Source organism: Crocodylus siamensis, chromosome 7 (genome assembly GCF_052110815.1).
Source record: "Crocodylus siamensis isolate JL-2025a chromosome 7, ASM5211081v1, whole genome shotgun sequence".
NCBI lineage: Eukaryota > Metazoa > Chordata > Crocodylia > Crocodylidae > Crocodylus > Crocodylus siamensis.
Window position 1 is genome coordinate 67633891 of NC_143401.1, and position 17087 is coordinate 67650977.

At 40.5% G+C, this 17087-nt stretch overlaps 1 protein-coding gene across 2 annotated transcripts in view; it reads left to right on the forward strand.

Annotated features, from left to right (window-relative positions):
* Nucleotides 1-17087, forward strand: part of MYOF (myoferlin) — a 123927-nt gene that overhangs the window by 79240 nt on the left and 27600 nt on the right. For both annotated transcript variants that reach the window (XM_090058807.1, XM_090058808.1), the window contains 8 exons: nt 1506-1617; nt 4102-4179; nt 6664-6845; nt 6927-7085; nt 7206-7304; nt 7768-7929; nt 11946-12111; nt 13391-13467. In XM_090058807.1, the coding sequence (XP_089914933.1) occupies nt 1506-1617; nt 4102-4179; nt 6664-6845; nt 6927-7085; nt 7206-7304; nt 7768-7929; nt 11946-12111; nt 13391-13467 (1035 nt within the window). The remainder of the gene's footprint in view (nt 1-1505; nt 1618-4101; nt 4180-6663; nt 6846-6926; nt 7086-7205; nt 7305-7767; nt 7930-11945; nt 12112-13390; nt 13468-17087) is intronic.

The following is a 17087-nucleotide window of genomic DNA, read 5'->3' on the forward strand; positions in this document are numbered from 1 at the left end:
AGATCCTCAAATAATCCATTTTTAAGCACTTGGAAGAGAAGAAGGTGATTGGATGGATTCACCGAGGGCACTGTCAGCATGGATACACCAAGCACAAGTCATGCCTGACAAACCTGATTGCCTTCTGTGATGAGATAACTGGTTCTGTGGAAGTGGAGAAAGCAATGGACATAGTATACCTTGACTTTAGCAAGGCTTTTGATACCACCTCCCACAGCATTCTTGCAAGCAATTTGAGGAAGTACGGGTTGGATGAACTGACTGATAGAAAGTTGGCTGGCTTGTCAGGCTCAGTGGGTAGTAATCAATGGCTCAATGTCTAGCTGGCAGCCATTATCAAGTGGAGTGCCCCAAGGGTCAGTCCTTGGGCCAGTTTCATTCAATATCTTCATTAATGATCTGGAAAATGGGATGGATTGCACCCTCAGCAAGTTCATGAATGACAGAAAGCTGGGGGGTATAGTAGATACATTGAAGAGTGGGGATAGGATTCAGAGTGACCTAGACAAATTGGAGGATTGAGCCAAAGAAATCTGAGGTTTTACAGGGACAAGTGCAAAGTCCTGCACTTAGGATGGAAGAATCCAATGCACTGCTACAGCTTGGGAACTGACTGGCTATGCAGCATCTCTACAGAAAAGGACAGGAGGGTTACACTGGACAATAAGCTGGATATGAGTTAGCAGTGTATCCTTATTTCCAAGAAGGCTAACAGCTGCATTAATGGAAGCATTGCCAGCAGATCAAGGGAAGTAATTATTCTGTTCTGTTTTACACTGCTGAGGCCACATCTGGAGTACTGTGTCCAATTTTGGGGCCCCCACTATAGAAAGGATGTGGACAAGTTTGAGAGAGTCCAGCAGGGGGCAACAAAAATGGTTTGGGGCCTGGGATACATGACTTATGAGGAGAAGCTGAGGGAACTGGGTTTATTTAGTTTGGAGAAGAAAAGGCAAAGAGGGGATTTGGTAGCAACCTTAACTACCTGCAGGGTGGTTCCAAAGAGGATGGAGCTAGACTGTTCTAAGTGATGACAGATGACAGAACAAGGAGAATGGTCTCAAGTTGCAGCAAGGGAGGTTTAGTTTGGATATTAGGAAAAACTTTCTCACTAGGAGGATGGTGAAGCACTGGAACAAGTTACCCAGAGAGGTGGTGGAATGTCCACCCTTGGAAGTTTTTGAGGCCCAGTTTGACAAAGCCCTGGCTGGAATTATCTAGTTGTGGCTGGTCCTGCTTTGAGCAGGACGTTGGACTAGATGACTTCCTAAGGTCCCTCCCACTGTCGTTTTCTATGATTCTGTATGCTCCTAAATGAAAAAGGTCTTTGCCTATGGGGTATGGGAGGCCCCATTTGTTCATAGGTATGTAATTTGCACCTGTCCTCATCTGAGCATGAATGAGCAAAGCCCGCTGTATATTAAAAAAAAATCCACTTATGCAAAGGTCAGGTGTGGTGTGCTTATGTAAATATTCACTCAATTTGGTTTTGCTCATAATTTTAGGGGGCAGACACAAGTACTGAAGATGGAGAAGGAAGGAGTTCAGACAAGGCCAAAGACAGTGCCACCAGGGTATTTGGGGCCAACACTCCAATTGTTTCCTGCACCTTTGATAGTAAGTTTTTAAAAGTTCTCTCCTTAGGCACTTCTTCTCTGATGCTGATGCATTAGTGACTGGTGATAATCAGTAGTGGAGTGATGTGCCTTGCTATACACACAACTAGTCAACATGAAAACATGTTCATGCTGTCATATCATCCTATTCCATCAATACCCAGCATTTTGCTTGTTTCTTCCACTTTTTGTATATGGTCACTATCCATGATATAAATCCTTTGGGGGAGTTTGTATAATGTAACCACCATATGTTTGTCCAGCTCCTAACATAATAGTGGACTAATCACTCATTGGGACCTAGAGTGGCAACTGTGTAACAAGTATTGCATAATACTGGTTAGGATACTTGTCTATTGAAAGACAAATTCTACTAACACAAAAATCAATATAAGTATTTAGGTTTCCAGGACCAAGAGTAACAAGGAGGATTACACCATAAAGGCTGAGTCATTTCTAGTTCCTCGTGATTGTAACTTTAAAAGGCTAAGTACACAATGGGTAACTGCTGAGTGTGACATGCCTCTTTTTGTGTTTGGAGCAACTGAATGGAATTTACAGCACTGAAATGAGCTGCCTAGACTCCCTAAACACTGCATGAGGAGAACTGTATCCCTCCGGTTGGGATTCAGAAAAGCCTCACTGAATCGAGAACTAAAATTACCATACACTGAAGAAAGGTGTGTTAAATCCCACCCCTTTTAGGGACTTGGAGGCTTCATTTTGGGTTGGAAGTAGCATTTCTCTCAAATTGGGATTCAGAGACCTGAACTGTCTCCTGGAGTTAAGTACCAAAACTTTTTTGTTTAAAATGCATCCAGAGAAGGTGGGAGAACTGGTCTCCTTCTATCCCATGCCTACTAATTAAAGATCACTCAGGATATAAGAGATCTGGCCTGCATTCCCTCTTGTGCCTGAGAGAATTTGAATCTACAGCTCCCACTCAATGGAGAGCCCTACTGAGCTGATGTCCACTGAATATTTAAAATTTACAGAGGAATTTCTAAATTGTAGCTCTTGATGATGCCTTGGTTTAAAGTAGGTATCAAGTTGCTCAGCACAGTCAAGATTGAGTCACTACTATGAATACCTAGAAACAGTTCTTTAGGCCCTTATGAAACACTTACCCCAAAACTTAGGGCTAAGAGGTAGCTGAGCAGGCATTTTGGGGATTTAGATCTTGGACATAGGTACTTAAAGTGTTGGTTACACCTCAAATCTGGCTTAGGTACCATCAGCTGCCTGAGATGGAACATATTTTGCTATCACATGCTATTTTATCCTGCTAAAAGGAGCTAAATGCATGTTTCATTGACAGCCAAATAAGAGCATCCAACTTAATTTGGCATTGTTTAATCTGAAGACAAAAGGCTGTATTTTGAGCTTCAGTAGTAACCTCAAACCTTAATTTAAAACTAATCCAGATAGAAACCCAAACCTTCTTTTTTCCCAGTCTGTCTCTTCCTGCTTGAACACAAACTCTTATTACACTCTGCTTGTGCCCCCTAGTCTTCTCTTCTGCCTTCCTTTTAATTATGGACAAGTAAATCTAAGAGCACTTTGCCACATTCTGCTGTAACCCAGTAGGAGTAGAAAATGAGAAATTATCTCTCTTGTCACTAACTTACGCTTCAGAAGCTGTCAGTGAAGGAAACCATAGCTTTGGACTGCAGATTGCTTAATTGCCTTTTGGGCTTCAAACAGGATTTAACAGCTAACATAAAAAGCAAAACAAAAGAACAGAAGTCACACTTCTGTGTATATTGACCACCAGTCTTTAGAGGTTGAGCTAAGGAAATTATTTTTTAGAAAACTTTTGTTATTTTAAATTATTTTAATAAGTTTTAAAAAGTTTAAGAAAGTTTAAAAAAGCTCCTGTTCCCTTTAGAAGTAATGGCAAAACTTGCAATAAAATAATTAGAATCAGACTTTGTCCTAAAATAATATAATAAACTGTACTACCCAATGAGAAATGAAAAATAATCAAAAATGTATTCAGAAATAACTTCAGCTGAATTGTGTAGTTTCCAATGCTACTTCTGCTTTTATAATCAGAAAGAATAGTCTAGACAGAATGTCTTAAGTATCAGGATCGAATGGTCCTGACCAATAATTTGATACAATTAAAGAGAGACTCATGAAAGATTACATCAGATTACTTTCAAGCAGAGTAATTTGTTAGGACTTTATTAAACATGTCTCTAGAATCTGGCATGTGACACAGGCTGAATAGCCCCTATATTAGGTATCTTGAACTACTTCCTGCAGTATTGTTATAGCAGCTTCCCTATGCTGGTATTATCCTGACACTTGTGTATTGATACATTTGCAATAAAGCATCAAGTTAATAGTTGCTACAGTTGTTTATGTTTTGGTTAAGAATCTGTTTGAAAGCATTTTTATTTACAGAAAATAGCTTAATTAAAGAAATTACACCTGTATCATTCTTGCTAGTACATTTGAACTCTCTATTTATTTTATTTAGGAGTGTATAGTTACCACCTTCGCTGCTATGTGTATCAGGCAAGAAATCTCATCGCTTTAGACAAAGACAGTTTTTCAGGTATGGAAAAATACTGTTAATACTGCAGTAATATTACTGTTTTCCCTTGTGTAAAACCCCAGTGCTTGTCTAGTGCACTGTGCTTGTATAGTTTGATTCAGTTATAGAATAGGTTGATTTACCTGTTGTTAGGACCCTGTGGTTGAAATTCTGCTTTGGAGGGATCCAAGTTGGCCAACACAGTCTTAAATGCTTAGTAGGGCTATGTGAAGCTTTGGTTGCTGATTCGGTCGAGGTATGTAGAAAAAACATTTAAAGCTGTGTCTATGGCCAAATTGCTGGTTCTCCACATCAGCATCTTCAGATTCAGATTCAGCTGAATCAAATCGGGACAGTGATCTGAATCAACAAATCAAATCACTGTCTCCCGATTTGGGTTGAATCCGAATCCAAATCGAATACGGCCCATTTCACACACCCCTAATGTATAGTACTAGCCAATAAGGTGGGGCAGCCAGTGTACTTGGGGAATGCACAGATTCACAAACACCTCCTGGACAGCCACCCTCAGCCAAATACTCTCTGCCTGAGATCCCAGAGTGGTAGTGCAAAAGCTGTGCTATTTCATGACTGGAACTCTTCTGGGTGATAACATCCTTTATGGCTATGGCTGTTTCTAATGTTTCTTTCACCAGCCTGCAATGGCAGCTTCATGTGACAATTTCCTGTCCATATCAAATGTTTTCTCTTACATTAATACTAAGTTTGACTTATAAGGGAATTGCAGTTCCTATGTATGCTGTTATTAAACATCAATTTTGATTATTTGTACTGAGGTATTCATTACTATTTAACTATACAAAAGGAATACAGGTGATGTCACCACTCACTAGGCAGTATTGCTGTTTGAACTATTGTTGAGATTTGCATACCTCACATGCAGAAACATGCGAACTGGAGCACCTGAACTTGCACTTTCTTATAGAAATAACTATGGAGGAGTTAAACAAAGTATGGGTAACTCTGATTAGATACCTAGCTAGAGGCTGTTGAAGCTGACCTAATGATAACCTTTAAAATAGCCTCTAGCACTTGATAAATGCAATTTGTACAGGAAACATTAATATCCATCATAAGCTACCTTCTTCTGAGAATCCAGTGATTTAAAGGTCTGACTAATAGTAGGGCTAGAACACTTTAATTATTTAGCTCTGTTTCACAAGAGGAAAGGGCTGCCATAAATAAGCATGTTTGAGACCAAAGCTTGATCTATCCAAACGCCTGGTAGAATTTATTGGTCAGGAACTAGTCAGAACTAGACAATCTTTTGTATTATTTATGTGTCCATGGAATTGTTTATTAAAAGAGGCTTCATGGAAAACCTTAGGTAGAGAGTACATATATGTAAGTTTAAAAGGAGGTTAGTATGGCCAATATTACATTTTAGATTTCAGACTAATTTCCAGTTTCATAAGATATTTGAATCGTTATATCACGGGTAGGCAACATTTTATGGCCAGAGTGCCAAAAAAGCCACAATGTCTACCTTGTAAGGTGCTACAGTGCAGGAATGGCTGAAAAACAAAATGGGGGGGGGTGGTACATGGCAGGACATGCTGCATATTAAGATAGTTAATAATCATAAAAGTTGCCTTTCTTTATTCTATTTTTTTTACAGTAAATTCCAGGTTTTCTAAAAAGTCTAAACCCAGTGACAATAAATCAAACTTTATATACTACTTTTGTTGTTGCATATTCCTTGTAGTCAAGCACGTTGCAATGAGAGAGAGAGAGAGAAGAAAGAAAGAAAGAAGAGAAAAAGAGGGAGAGAGAAAGAGGGAAAGAGAAAGAAAAAAAGGAGAGAAAAGAGAGAGCCAGACATGCACTCACACATAACCACATGTGCACAAACACTGAGAACCAGACACACACACACAGAGCCAGACACATGTGCGCACACAGAACCAGACAGAGGCAGACAAACACACAGGACCAGGTGCGCACATGCACAGAGCTGGGCTGCTGGGCCCCTGGACAAAGTTTAACTTGACAATGCCCTGGCCCACTGCAGCACGGCCCACCGAGTCCCCAGCCCAGAGCCTGCCCATAAGCCAGCTGAAGGAGTGGCATTAGCGGGGGCTCTGGAGAGGCTCCAAAATTCATGTTAGCCCTACACAAATCTAAGATGAGGGGTCAGAGATTGCAGGACCATGCTGATTAGGGGGAAGGAGGGGAAGGGGTGACCTTGTCTTAGATTCAGGTAAATACAGTATATTTTAGTCATACATAATACTTCCAATACTAGCAGGACAAACTTTTTCTGATCAATAAAGCGGGATGGTATACTTTGTAACCGGGTCATTCACTGCCTCTTATTACTCTCATGTTTGTTACATAAAGTGGTATAAAGAATTCAACTGGAAAGGAATGAGAAGGAAAATAATGTGCGCAAGAGCTGCATTTGGACAGTTTACACTGGCTAAGGATCTGGCCTTGTTTTCCATTTATAAAGTATATGTTCTAAATCTTTGTGTGGTCTTTCAGATCCATATGCTCATGTTAGTTTCCTCCATCGAAGCAAGACAACAGAGATTATCCATTCAACTCTAAATCCTACATGGGACCAAACTCTTATATTTAATGAAATTGAAATATATGGAAATCCACAGACAGTAGCACAAAACCCACCTGATGTGGTTATTGAACTCTTTGACAGTGACCAAGTGGTAAGAAACAGTTTCTTTCTTAATCCCCTGTGTTTGTTTATTTGATGATAGCAGATTAATGATATTGATTAATTCATCCAGGGTAAAGATGAATTTCTAGGAAGAAGTATTTGCTCCCCAGTGGTAAAATTAAACCCAGAAGTGGATATCACCCCTAAGCTTCTCTGGTATCCTGTGATAAATAATGGCAAGGCTTCTGGGGACATCCTTTTTGCTGCTGAACTTATTCTGAGGGCTAAGGTAAATTTAAAAAAAATATACATCCAAAATAAACTTAAGAGTCTTGTAAATTCAGTGTATATGGTGCATCATATTTACAAAAAAGAAAAGAAATGTATGTGTATTTTCTTTTCTTAATAGGATGGCTCCAATCTTCCAATTCTTCCATCACAAAGAGCACCAAAGCTCTACATGGTCCCTCAAGGAGTCAGGCCTGTGGTTCAGCTTACTGCTATTGAGGTACTGTTCATCTTCCTTAAATGAATTTGAAATGAATATAGGAATCTAACATGATAGGAAGTAAATGTCTTCATATATTTTTTGTGATTAAAATTAAATAATGAAATATACTGAAAAATAGTTCACATATTAGTTCATTAACATTTTTCAGCAGGGTAGGGATATGGCCGGGTGCTTGGTGCAGATTGGAAGCAGTGACTTCTAGTTACTGCCCCAGTTGTAAATATGAACACATGGCTGCTGTCATCACCCACTTTTTTGCTCCCCTTCCCCCAAGTTAGCACCCAGGACAGTTTCCCCTGTTGCCCCCCACCCTCCCTCATTATGCCACTGACATTTTTTGGTAAAAAAAGACTTAAAATAGTTAGCCTGGGAAAGATTTCTCCCTTCCTTTTACTTTTTGAGTATCACATTTAGTGCAGTGTTTTCTCCTAATGCTGCCTGTATTGGTTTTTATGTACAGATTCTTGCCTGGGGATTACGAAACATGAAAAACTACCAAGTGGCTCCTGTTACTTCTCCAAGCCTTGTTGTGGAGTGCGGGGGTGAAATGGTGGAGTCTGTAGTGATCAAAAACCTCAAAAAGACACCGAATTTTCCAGGCTCTGTTCTCTTTATGAAAGTGGTATGGTGCTAATATTACACAGCAGAGATCTTTAGTAGCTGTAAATGTCCTAGGCTTTAGAGTTTTTATTTTTTAGATTATGAGAAAAATCAATATAATAAATTGTATATGGTGCTCTGATGAGGTAAGTCTGAAAGTTCTTATAATGATACTGTAAACATTAGGGCTGTGCAAAACTTCAGTTCCTGATTCAATTCAGCCCATTCAGTGGCTGAATCTCTGAATCCAAATCAAATCAGAGGACCCTTTAATCCCTCCAAATCAAATTGGAACTCTCTGAATCGATTTGGAGATTCGGACATAGATACAGCTTTAAATGTTTTTTCTACATACCTCTAGGTACCAGGTGGCTCATGAATGCTGTGCTGTTGGGGTGGATGGAGTGTCGCACAGGAGCACAAGGGGCTCCCCAGTGTGCTTGGCAGCAGGCCTGAAAGTGGACCAGAAGCACTTCCAGTCTACTTCTGGGTCCACAGGGGAGCATGAAAGGCTCCCCCTGTTATAATTTTTGAGGTGTAAAATCTAATTATTGTAGGGTTGTCTTAAATTCATCCCTCTCCAATTGCTACAGCAGAGAAAGCTGTGGCTGGGGGTGGGGGAGGGCATGTCAGGTGCCCCTTGTTCTCTGCCCGCCCCCCCTTCCTTCCCCTGCAGTCTTCTTGCCACCTTGCCCCTGGAACCCTCCACACCCAGCATCTACCCCTTCCCCTCACTCCTTATAGTCTCTGCCCCATCCCCACCTCTCTGCAATCTCTGCTTCTTTCCCTCCCCCTCCCCTTACTGTCAGATGCTGTTGGGCTCTCTTCCTTCTGCGGCACAGCACATGGAAAAACAGTCCCTGCCAGGCCATATAGCAGCATCTGTGGTGCTGCTGACTGACCAGGCAAGGGATGGAGTTTCTCTGTACTCTGTGCCCTGGAGGGAATCCAGCCTGAACTGGAGCAAAGCTGCTCCTGACAGTAAGTGGAAGGAAGGGGTAGGGTGGGGAACAGAAACTGCAGAGGGCAAGCATGCAGGGTAGGCAGGAGGCTGCTGCGGGTCTGACTCTGGCTTCAACCCAGGCTCAGGGCTGCAACAGCTGCTTTTCTACACAAATCTAAGATGAGGGGTCAGAGATTGCAGGACCATGCTGATTAGGGGGGAGGAGGGGAAGGGGTGACCTTGTCTTAGATTCAAGTAAATACAGTATATTTTAGTCATACATAATACTTCCAATACTAGCAGGACAAACTTTTTCTGATCAATAAAGCGGGATGGTATACTTTGTAACCGGGTCATTCACTGCCTCTTATTACTCTCATGTTTGTTACATAAAGTGGTATAAAGAATTCAACTGGAAAGGAATGAGAAGGAAAATAATGTGCGCAAGAGCTGCATTTGGACAATTTACACTGGCTAAGGATCTGGCCTTGTTTTCCATTTATAAAGTATATGTTCTAAATCTTTGTGTGGTCTTTCAGATCCATATGCTCATGTTAGTTTCCTCCATCGAAGCAAGACAACAGAGATTATCCATTCAACTCTAAATCCTACATGGGACCAAACTCTTATATTTAATGAAATTGAAATATATGGAAATCCACAGACAGTAGCACAAAACCCACCTGATGTGGTTATTGAACTCTTTGACAGTGACCAAGTGGTAAGAAACAGTTTCTTTCTTAATCCCCTGTGTTTGTTTATTTGATGATAGCAGATTAATGATATTGATTAATTCATCCAGGGTAAAGATGAATTTCTAGGAAGAAGTATTTGCTCCCCAGTGGTAAAATTAAACCCAGAAGTGGATATCGCCCCTAAGCTTCTCTGGTATCCTGTGATAAATAATGGCAAGGCTTCTGGGGACATCCTTTTTGCTGCTGAACTTATTCTGAGGGCTAAGGTAAATTAAAAAAAAATATACATCCAAAATAAACTTAAGAGTCTTGTAAATTCAGTGTATATGGTGCATCATATTTACAAAAAAGAAAAGAAATGTATGTGTATTTTCTTTTCTTAATAGGATGGCTCCAATCTTCCAATTCTTCCATCACAAAGAGCACCAAAGCTCTACATGGTCCCTCAAGGAGTCAGGCCTGTGGTTCAGCTTACTGCTATTGAGGTACTGTTCATTTTCCTTAAATGAATTTGAAATGAATATAGGAATCTAACATGATAGGAAGTAAATGTCTTCATATATTTTTTGTGATTAAAATTAAATAATGAAATATACTGAAAAATAGTTCACATATTAGTTCATTAACATTTTTCAGCAGGGTAGGGATATGGCCGGGTGCTTGGTGCAGACTGGAAGCAGTGACTTCTAGTTACTGCCCCAGTTGTAAATATGAACACATGGCTGCTGTCATCACCCACTTTTTTGCTCCCCTTCCCCCAAGTTAGCACCCAGGACAGTTTCCCCTGTTGCCCCCCACCCTCCCTCATTATGCCACTGACATTTTTTGGTAAAAAAAGACTTAAAATAGTTAGCCTGGGAAAGATTTCTCCCTTCCTTTTACTTTTTGAGTATCACATTTAGTGCAGTGTTTTCTCCTAATGCTGCCTGTATTGGTTTTTATGTACAGATTCTTGCCTGGGGATTACGAAACATGAAAAACTACCAAGTGGCTCCTGTTACTTCTCCAAGCCTTGTTGTGGAGTGCGGGGGTGAAATGGTGGAGTCTGTAGTGATCAAAAACCTCAAAAAGACACCGAATTTTCCAGGCTCTGTTCTCTTTATGAAAGTGGTATGGTGCTAATATTACACAGCAGAGATCTTTAGTAGCTGTAAATGTCCTAGGCTTTAGAGTTTTTATTTTTTAGATTATGAGAAAAATCAATATAATAAATTGTATATGGTGCTCTGATGAGGTAAGTCTGAAAGTTCTTATAATGATACTGTAAACATTAGGGCTGTGCAAAACTTCAGTTCCTGATTCAATTCAGCCCATTCAGTGGCTGAATCTCTGAATCCAAATCAAATCAGAGGACCCTTTAATCCCTCCAAATCAAATTGGAAGATTCGGACATAGATACAGCTTTAAATGTTTTTTCTACATACCTCTAGGTACCAGGTGGCTCATGAATGCTGTGCTGTTGGGGTGGATGGAGTGTCGCACAGGAGCACAAGGGGCTCCCCAGTGTGCTTGGCAGCAGGCCTGAAAGTGGACCAGAAGCACTTCCAGTCTACTTCTGGGTCCACAGGGGAGCATGAAAGGCTCCCCACCCCATCCTCCTGGCTCAGTGTCTGGTTCCCCCTGGGTCTGGGGAGGCATCTGGGCCCCTGCGCAGCCAATCGCCAGGCTGGGAGGGGTGCAGGAGGGGGGCCCTGGGCACTCCCTGGCAGACCTGGAAGTGGACCAGAAGTATTGGGTCAGAAGTTCTGGGTTCTGGGTTCACCACCAAGCACGTGGAGGGCTCCCCCACACACGTGGATGCTCATTCCACCCCAGCATTGCAGCGTTCATGAGCCGCACTGGTACCTTGAAGTATGTAGAAAAAACATTTAAAGCTGTTGTCTTTGTCCAAATCGCTAATTCTCCAAATCAGCATTGAATCTTGAGATTCGGCTGCATCAAATCAGGGACAGTGATTTGAATCAACTGATTGAATCACTGTCTCTGATTTGGGCTGAATCCAAATCTGAATTGAATAGGGCCCACTTTGCGTACCCCAGTAAACAAGTCCTCGCAAATACTGAGGAGATACTGTATTCCCATATGTTACTATGCAATATGACTTTTTTGAGAAACTATTTCTTTATCTGTAGACCTATGTAAGCATTCATATAGCACCCATTAATATAATGAAAAACTCAGGAATTTGATTTTGAGCCCATAAATGTATTTTACAAGATTATTCCTGTGATCATTTATTGGAATGATATATTTCATACATTACGTATTCATAGATCATTAGAGTTTGGCATTATATTATCGAAGTTGTGGCCCAGCCCTGTAGTCTTTCTGATAGCAAATACCCTTTATTCTTCTTATGCATGTAGTTTCTAAACAAACAATTTACCTTTCCACTCCTAGCTTTTGCCCAAGGAGGAGCTGTACACTCCATCACTAGTTATTAAAGTGATTGATCACAGGGCATTTGGACGAAAACCTGTTGTTGGGCAGTGTACTATTGATCAACTGGAAGACTTTCGCTGTGACCCTTATGCTACTATAGCAGATATTGCACCACAACAAAAAGGTAGATAAAAATAAAAATAATTGTCTTTTCTTATGAAAGATCTTTACCGTACATATTGTGTTGATTTGTAACCATCTAATGTTGTATATTAAGTCAGAGGTGTGATCTGCATGGAAAAGCATATCCACAATATTAATCTACATTGCATTAAACTACACAGTTTCAGAGAAGAGTGACAGTGTAGACAGTATTGGAAGAACTGGAATAGTTGATACTTCTGACACTTTTTCTATCATATATATATGCTCTGTGTGTGTGTGTGTGTGTGTGTGTGTGTATATATGTGTGTGTGTGTGTGTGTGTATCCATATATAATATATCTCTCTGTATAATATATCTCTCTATATATAGATATATAATCTATATATATCTATAGATATACATATACTCATCAGATCCCAGTTGTCTTTTCTGCCTAGTGCAGGGGAGCTGGACCTGATAATCTTGTGAGGTCCCTTCCAGTCCCTAACAATCTATGAATCTATAACTGTCATTATGTGACTTGTGTTGGAAGTACTACTGTAGAGAATCAGTAGTCAAGGAGAAAACTGAAAGAATGAAAGCAAAGACTTAGTTATTACAGAGATGATGCAGCAATTACTTTGCATTTTCTGGGTAAATTTAATTTGAAGACCGTTGTTTACTTATAAAACTAGCTATTTATTCTGTTTGATGTGCATCCATATGTCAGAGAATGGATGGGAATAGCACAGTAGTTTTTAAAGGAGGAACTGGCAGGGAAACCTGGACCTAATCCTATGTTTTAACCATGTGAGTATCCTTCCAGATCAGCTTGAGGGTCACACTTCTAATGTGCTCCATTACAGTTCCTGTAACAGAATGGCTGACTGAACTGTACTATTGTGTTGTGCATGTTGGACACCATGTCCCCATGGTAGTGCATTATGAAGGAGCTTTTTCAAAAGCATAAATAGGCAGGCCTTTAACTCCCATTGACTTTAAAAGGAAGTTAGGTGCTTATATGTCACTTCTGGTTTTGAAAAATGTGTTTTGTTTTTGGATTGATTACTTTTTCTTTGAAATTCCGTAGCATTTGATGTGCATGTCTGCATGAGAGAAAATTGTGCATATAACTCAGCTAATTATAGCTATTTTTAAAAAATAGTCTATCCTTGGTACCAATTTTCAAAACATGGCAAATATTGAAAGCATCAAATTACGGCAAAGACATTTTTTGTATCTCTTATAACATTTCAATTTCAATAGCCAAAAGAGTTCACAGGCAGTACTTAAGTTTAATAAAATGTCTAATTTACAGTTAGTCTCCTGGCTGCTGCACCTCGCCGAGATTTTGTCATTGAAGTAGAAGACACGCAACCACTGCTAGCAGCTCAGGTAATCCTTGCAATCTGATGCTTGACTGGTTGACTTTGGATCCATGATTTAGTAGGTCCAATTTAGTATACAACTTTGGCAGCAAAATTATAAGAGAAGCATGTGAAAGAAGCTCTGCAGCCTCTTGGAAAGTCATTTTAAGCTAATGTTATTTCGTGACAGGACAGCAACAGAAATCTTAATTATCCTTAATCTTTTTTCAGATACTAAACCTTAAAATTAAGTTTTTTATGTGTAGTGGTGCTGAGGAAAAAATTCAGTATAAACAATGTAAACAATGTACATTCAGTGAATTTATAACTCTCCATGAATGTTTTTAGGCAGCCTATCATTTTTCAGATGTATATGATATTCAGAACTATATACTGAAAACTTTTAGTGAATAATTTCCAGGCTCTACAGTGTTCATGAGAAGTTTGTCAGACTCAGGTTTTAAATTCTTACAAGTGTCGGTTACTGTTGGTTGGACGCACATGTCATATAGAACACTTCAACTTCCTGACTAGAATAACACTTACAAATATCTACAAAGGAAATTTAACTTTATTTTCACGTTATAAACCCAGCCTCCACCAATATTACTTAATATTTGCTTAAATTCAATGTTTCTGTGACCACACTTGCCTAGAAGCTTTTCATAGAATCATGGAAAATCAAGGTTGGAAGGGACCTCAGGAGTCACTTAGTTCAACCCCTGTTCAAAGCAGGTCAATCCCCAACTATGTCACCTCAGCCAAAGCTTTGTCTACTTGTGTCTTAAAAATTGGGGGAGATTCCATAATCTCTCTGGTAGCCTGTTCCAGTACTTTATTACCTTCCTTATGAGAGAGATTTTCCTAATATCTAATCTAAACTTCCCATGCTACAACATAAGACTATTGCTCCTGGTACTCTTATCTGCCACCACTGAGAAAAGTCCAGCCCCATCCTCTTTGGAACCCCACTTCAGGTAGTTGGACACTGTTGTTAAATCCCCGCTCAGTCTTCTCTTCTGCAGACTAAATAAGCCCAGTTCCCTCAGCCTCTCCTCATTAGTCATGTGCTCCAGTCCCCGAACTATATGTGTTGCCCTCTGCTGGAATCTCTCCAATTTGTCCACATCCTTTCTATAGTGGAGGCTCCAAAACTGGACACAGTACTCCAGATATGGCTTCACCAGTGCCAAATAAAAGGGAATAATCACTTCCCTTGATCTGTAGGCAGTGCTTCTCCTAATGCAGCCCAGTATGCAGTTAGCCTTCCTCACAAAAAGGGCACACTCTTGGCACATATTCAGCTTATTGTCTACTGTAACCTCCAGGTCCCTTTCTGTAGAGGTGTTGCTTAGCCAGTCCCCAGTTTGTACCAGTGCATGGGATTGTTCCAACCTCAGTGCAGGACTTTTGCACTTGTCCTTATTGAACTTCATGAGACTTCTTTTGGTCCATTCCTCCAATTTGTCTAGGTTGCTCAGAATTGTAGTTTCATAGCTGGTAGGGTCAGAAAGGACCTGAGCAGATCATCAAGTCCGACCCCCTGTCAAACGACCCTGACAAGGTGTTCATCCAGCCTCCTTTTAAAGACCCCCAGGGTAGGAGCCAGCACCACTTCTCTTGGAAGTTGGTTCCAGATCCTAGCCACCCTGACCGTGAAGTAGCACCTCCTGATATCTACCCTCTGCCAGCCTTTTCCTCATCAACCGTCACTAGATTGCTTCCCACATTCATTAAGGGACCCACACTTTCCCTGATTTTCCTCTTGTTGCTGATATACTTGTAGAAATCTTTCTTGTTATCCTTCACATCCCTTGCTAGCTGCAACTCCAATTATGCTTTGGCCTTCTTGAGTTCAACCCTGCATGCCCGAGCAATACTCTTATACTCCTCCCTAGTTGTTTGTCCAAGTTTCCATTTCTTGTAAGCTTCCTTTTTCTGATTTAGTTCATTGAAGAGCCAAGCTGACTTTGTGCCATATGTGCTGCATATCAGGATGATTTGTTTCTGTACCCTCAATAAGGTTTCTTTAAAACACAGCCAGCTCTCCTGGATTCCTTTCCCCTTAAGACTGACCTCTCCAGGGATCCTGCCCATCAGTTCCCTGAGTGAGTTGAAATCTGCTTTTCTGAAGTCCAGTGGCCTTACTCTACTGCTCTCCATTCTTCCTTTTCTTAGGATCCTGAACTCAGGCATCTCATGGTCACTGCTGCCCAAGTTGCCATCCACTTCTACATTCCCCACCAATCCTTCCCTGTTTCTGAGCAGCAGATCAAGAAAAGCATGATCTCTAGTTGGCCGCTCTAGCACTTGCACCAGAAAGCTGTCCCCAACACTCTCCAAAAACTTCCTAGATTGCCTATGCACTGCTGTATTGCCCTCCCAGTAGATGTCAGAGTGATTGAAGTTCCCCCTGAGAACTGGGGCCTGTGATATGGAAACTTTCACTAGCTTTTTGAGGAAAGCTTCATCCACCTCATTCTCCTGGTCAAGTGGTTCAGTGGCACTGCGTAGGGGGTGCACATGCACCCCCTGAGAGCGTTGGTACACTCCCTGTCAGACAGTGTTCCCAGGTGGGGGGCGGGGGGCAAGTGAGAGCACTGTCCTTCCTGAACAGTTTACACACATCCATGACAGTACTCCGGTCCTTTGAGCTATCCCATCAGGTCTCTGTTATTCCAGTCATAACCTCATTTTTTCTAGACCATTCAGGAGAAATAATTGCAGCTGTCATAACCAAATCAAAAGCTGTCACAGCTCATACTGAATTCTGCTTTTCATTGGATGAAGCACTTGCTGAAACTTCTTGAAATATACCCAGCAAAAATGCATAAACACTGAATGAACAACTATTACTATGCTGATTTATCTTTTTCATTTGTCATTGGGGTTTGAAGTTATAATGTGAAATTTTTTTAAGCCATTTATCTTACTTCACCAAGGATATTTTTTAATCAGTCCCTTTTTGTCTTGTCATAATAGCTGCTCTGTGACTGTGTTACCTAAACAGAGTCAATGAAAGCAAGCAGATGTTTGGGCTTATCATAAGCATCTCAGTAGTGTGCCCAAATAAACTACAGATGGTGCACTGTTTTGTAACAGCTAATGATATACCATCTTACAGTTTCCCCATTTGTCTAGAAATACTGAGAAGCTAACTTTTGGAAAGCACTTACACTGACTTTGTACCTAACCAGGCAAATCAAAATACAAAATATTGAGTCTTTTATGTTGTTTTCATTTGTATATATTTCACCTGATAATGTCATATATTGCTTAAAGATTACATTGTGGATGTGAGGTGAGAGAGAGAGGGAGGAACAGAATGTAACTCCAGGTTATTATCCTGAGCAATGGAGAACATTATGGTGTTATCAGCAGTAAGAAAAAAAGCAGGTAGACAAGAGTATTTAGGTGAAAAAATAAGCAACTAAGTTACAGCAATGTTAAATGTAAAGTTGTCAGTGAGAGCTTGGAGATGTGAGAGAGATTTGTAGAAATGCAAGGAGGGGCAAGTAATAAAGTAGCAGTGAATAAAGTACCTCAAAGCTTTCTAAATGTTTGAAAACGAAAAATAAGTGGTATAAAGTGAATGCAGAGGGAGGAATTCTCTGATCTGCTCAGGAAAAGTACAAACTGGCCTTGAAT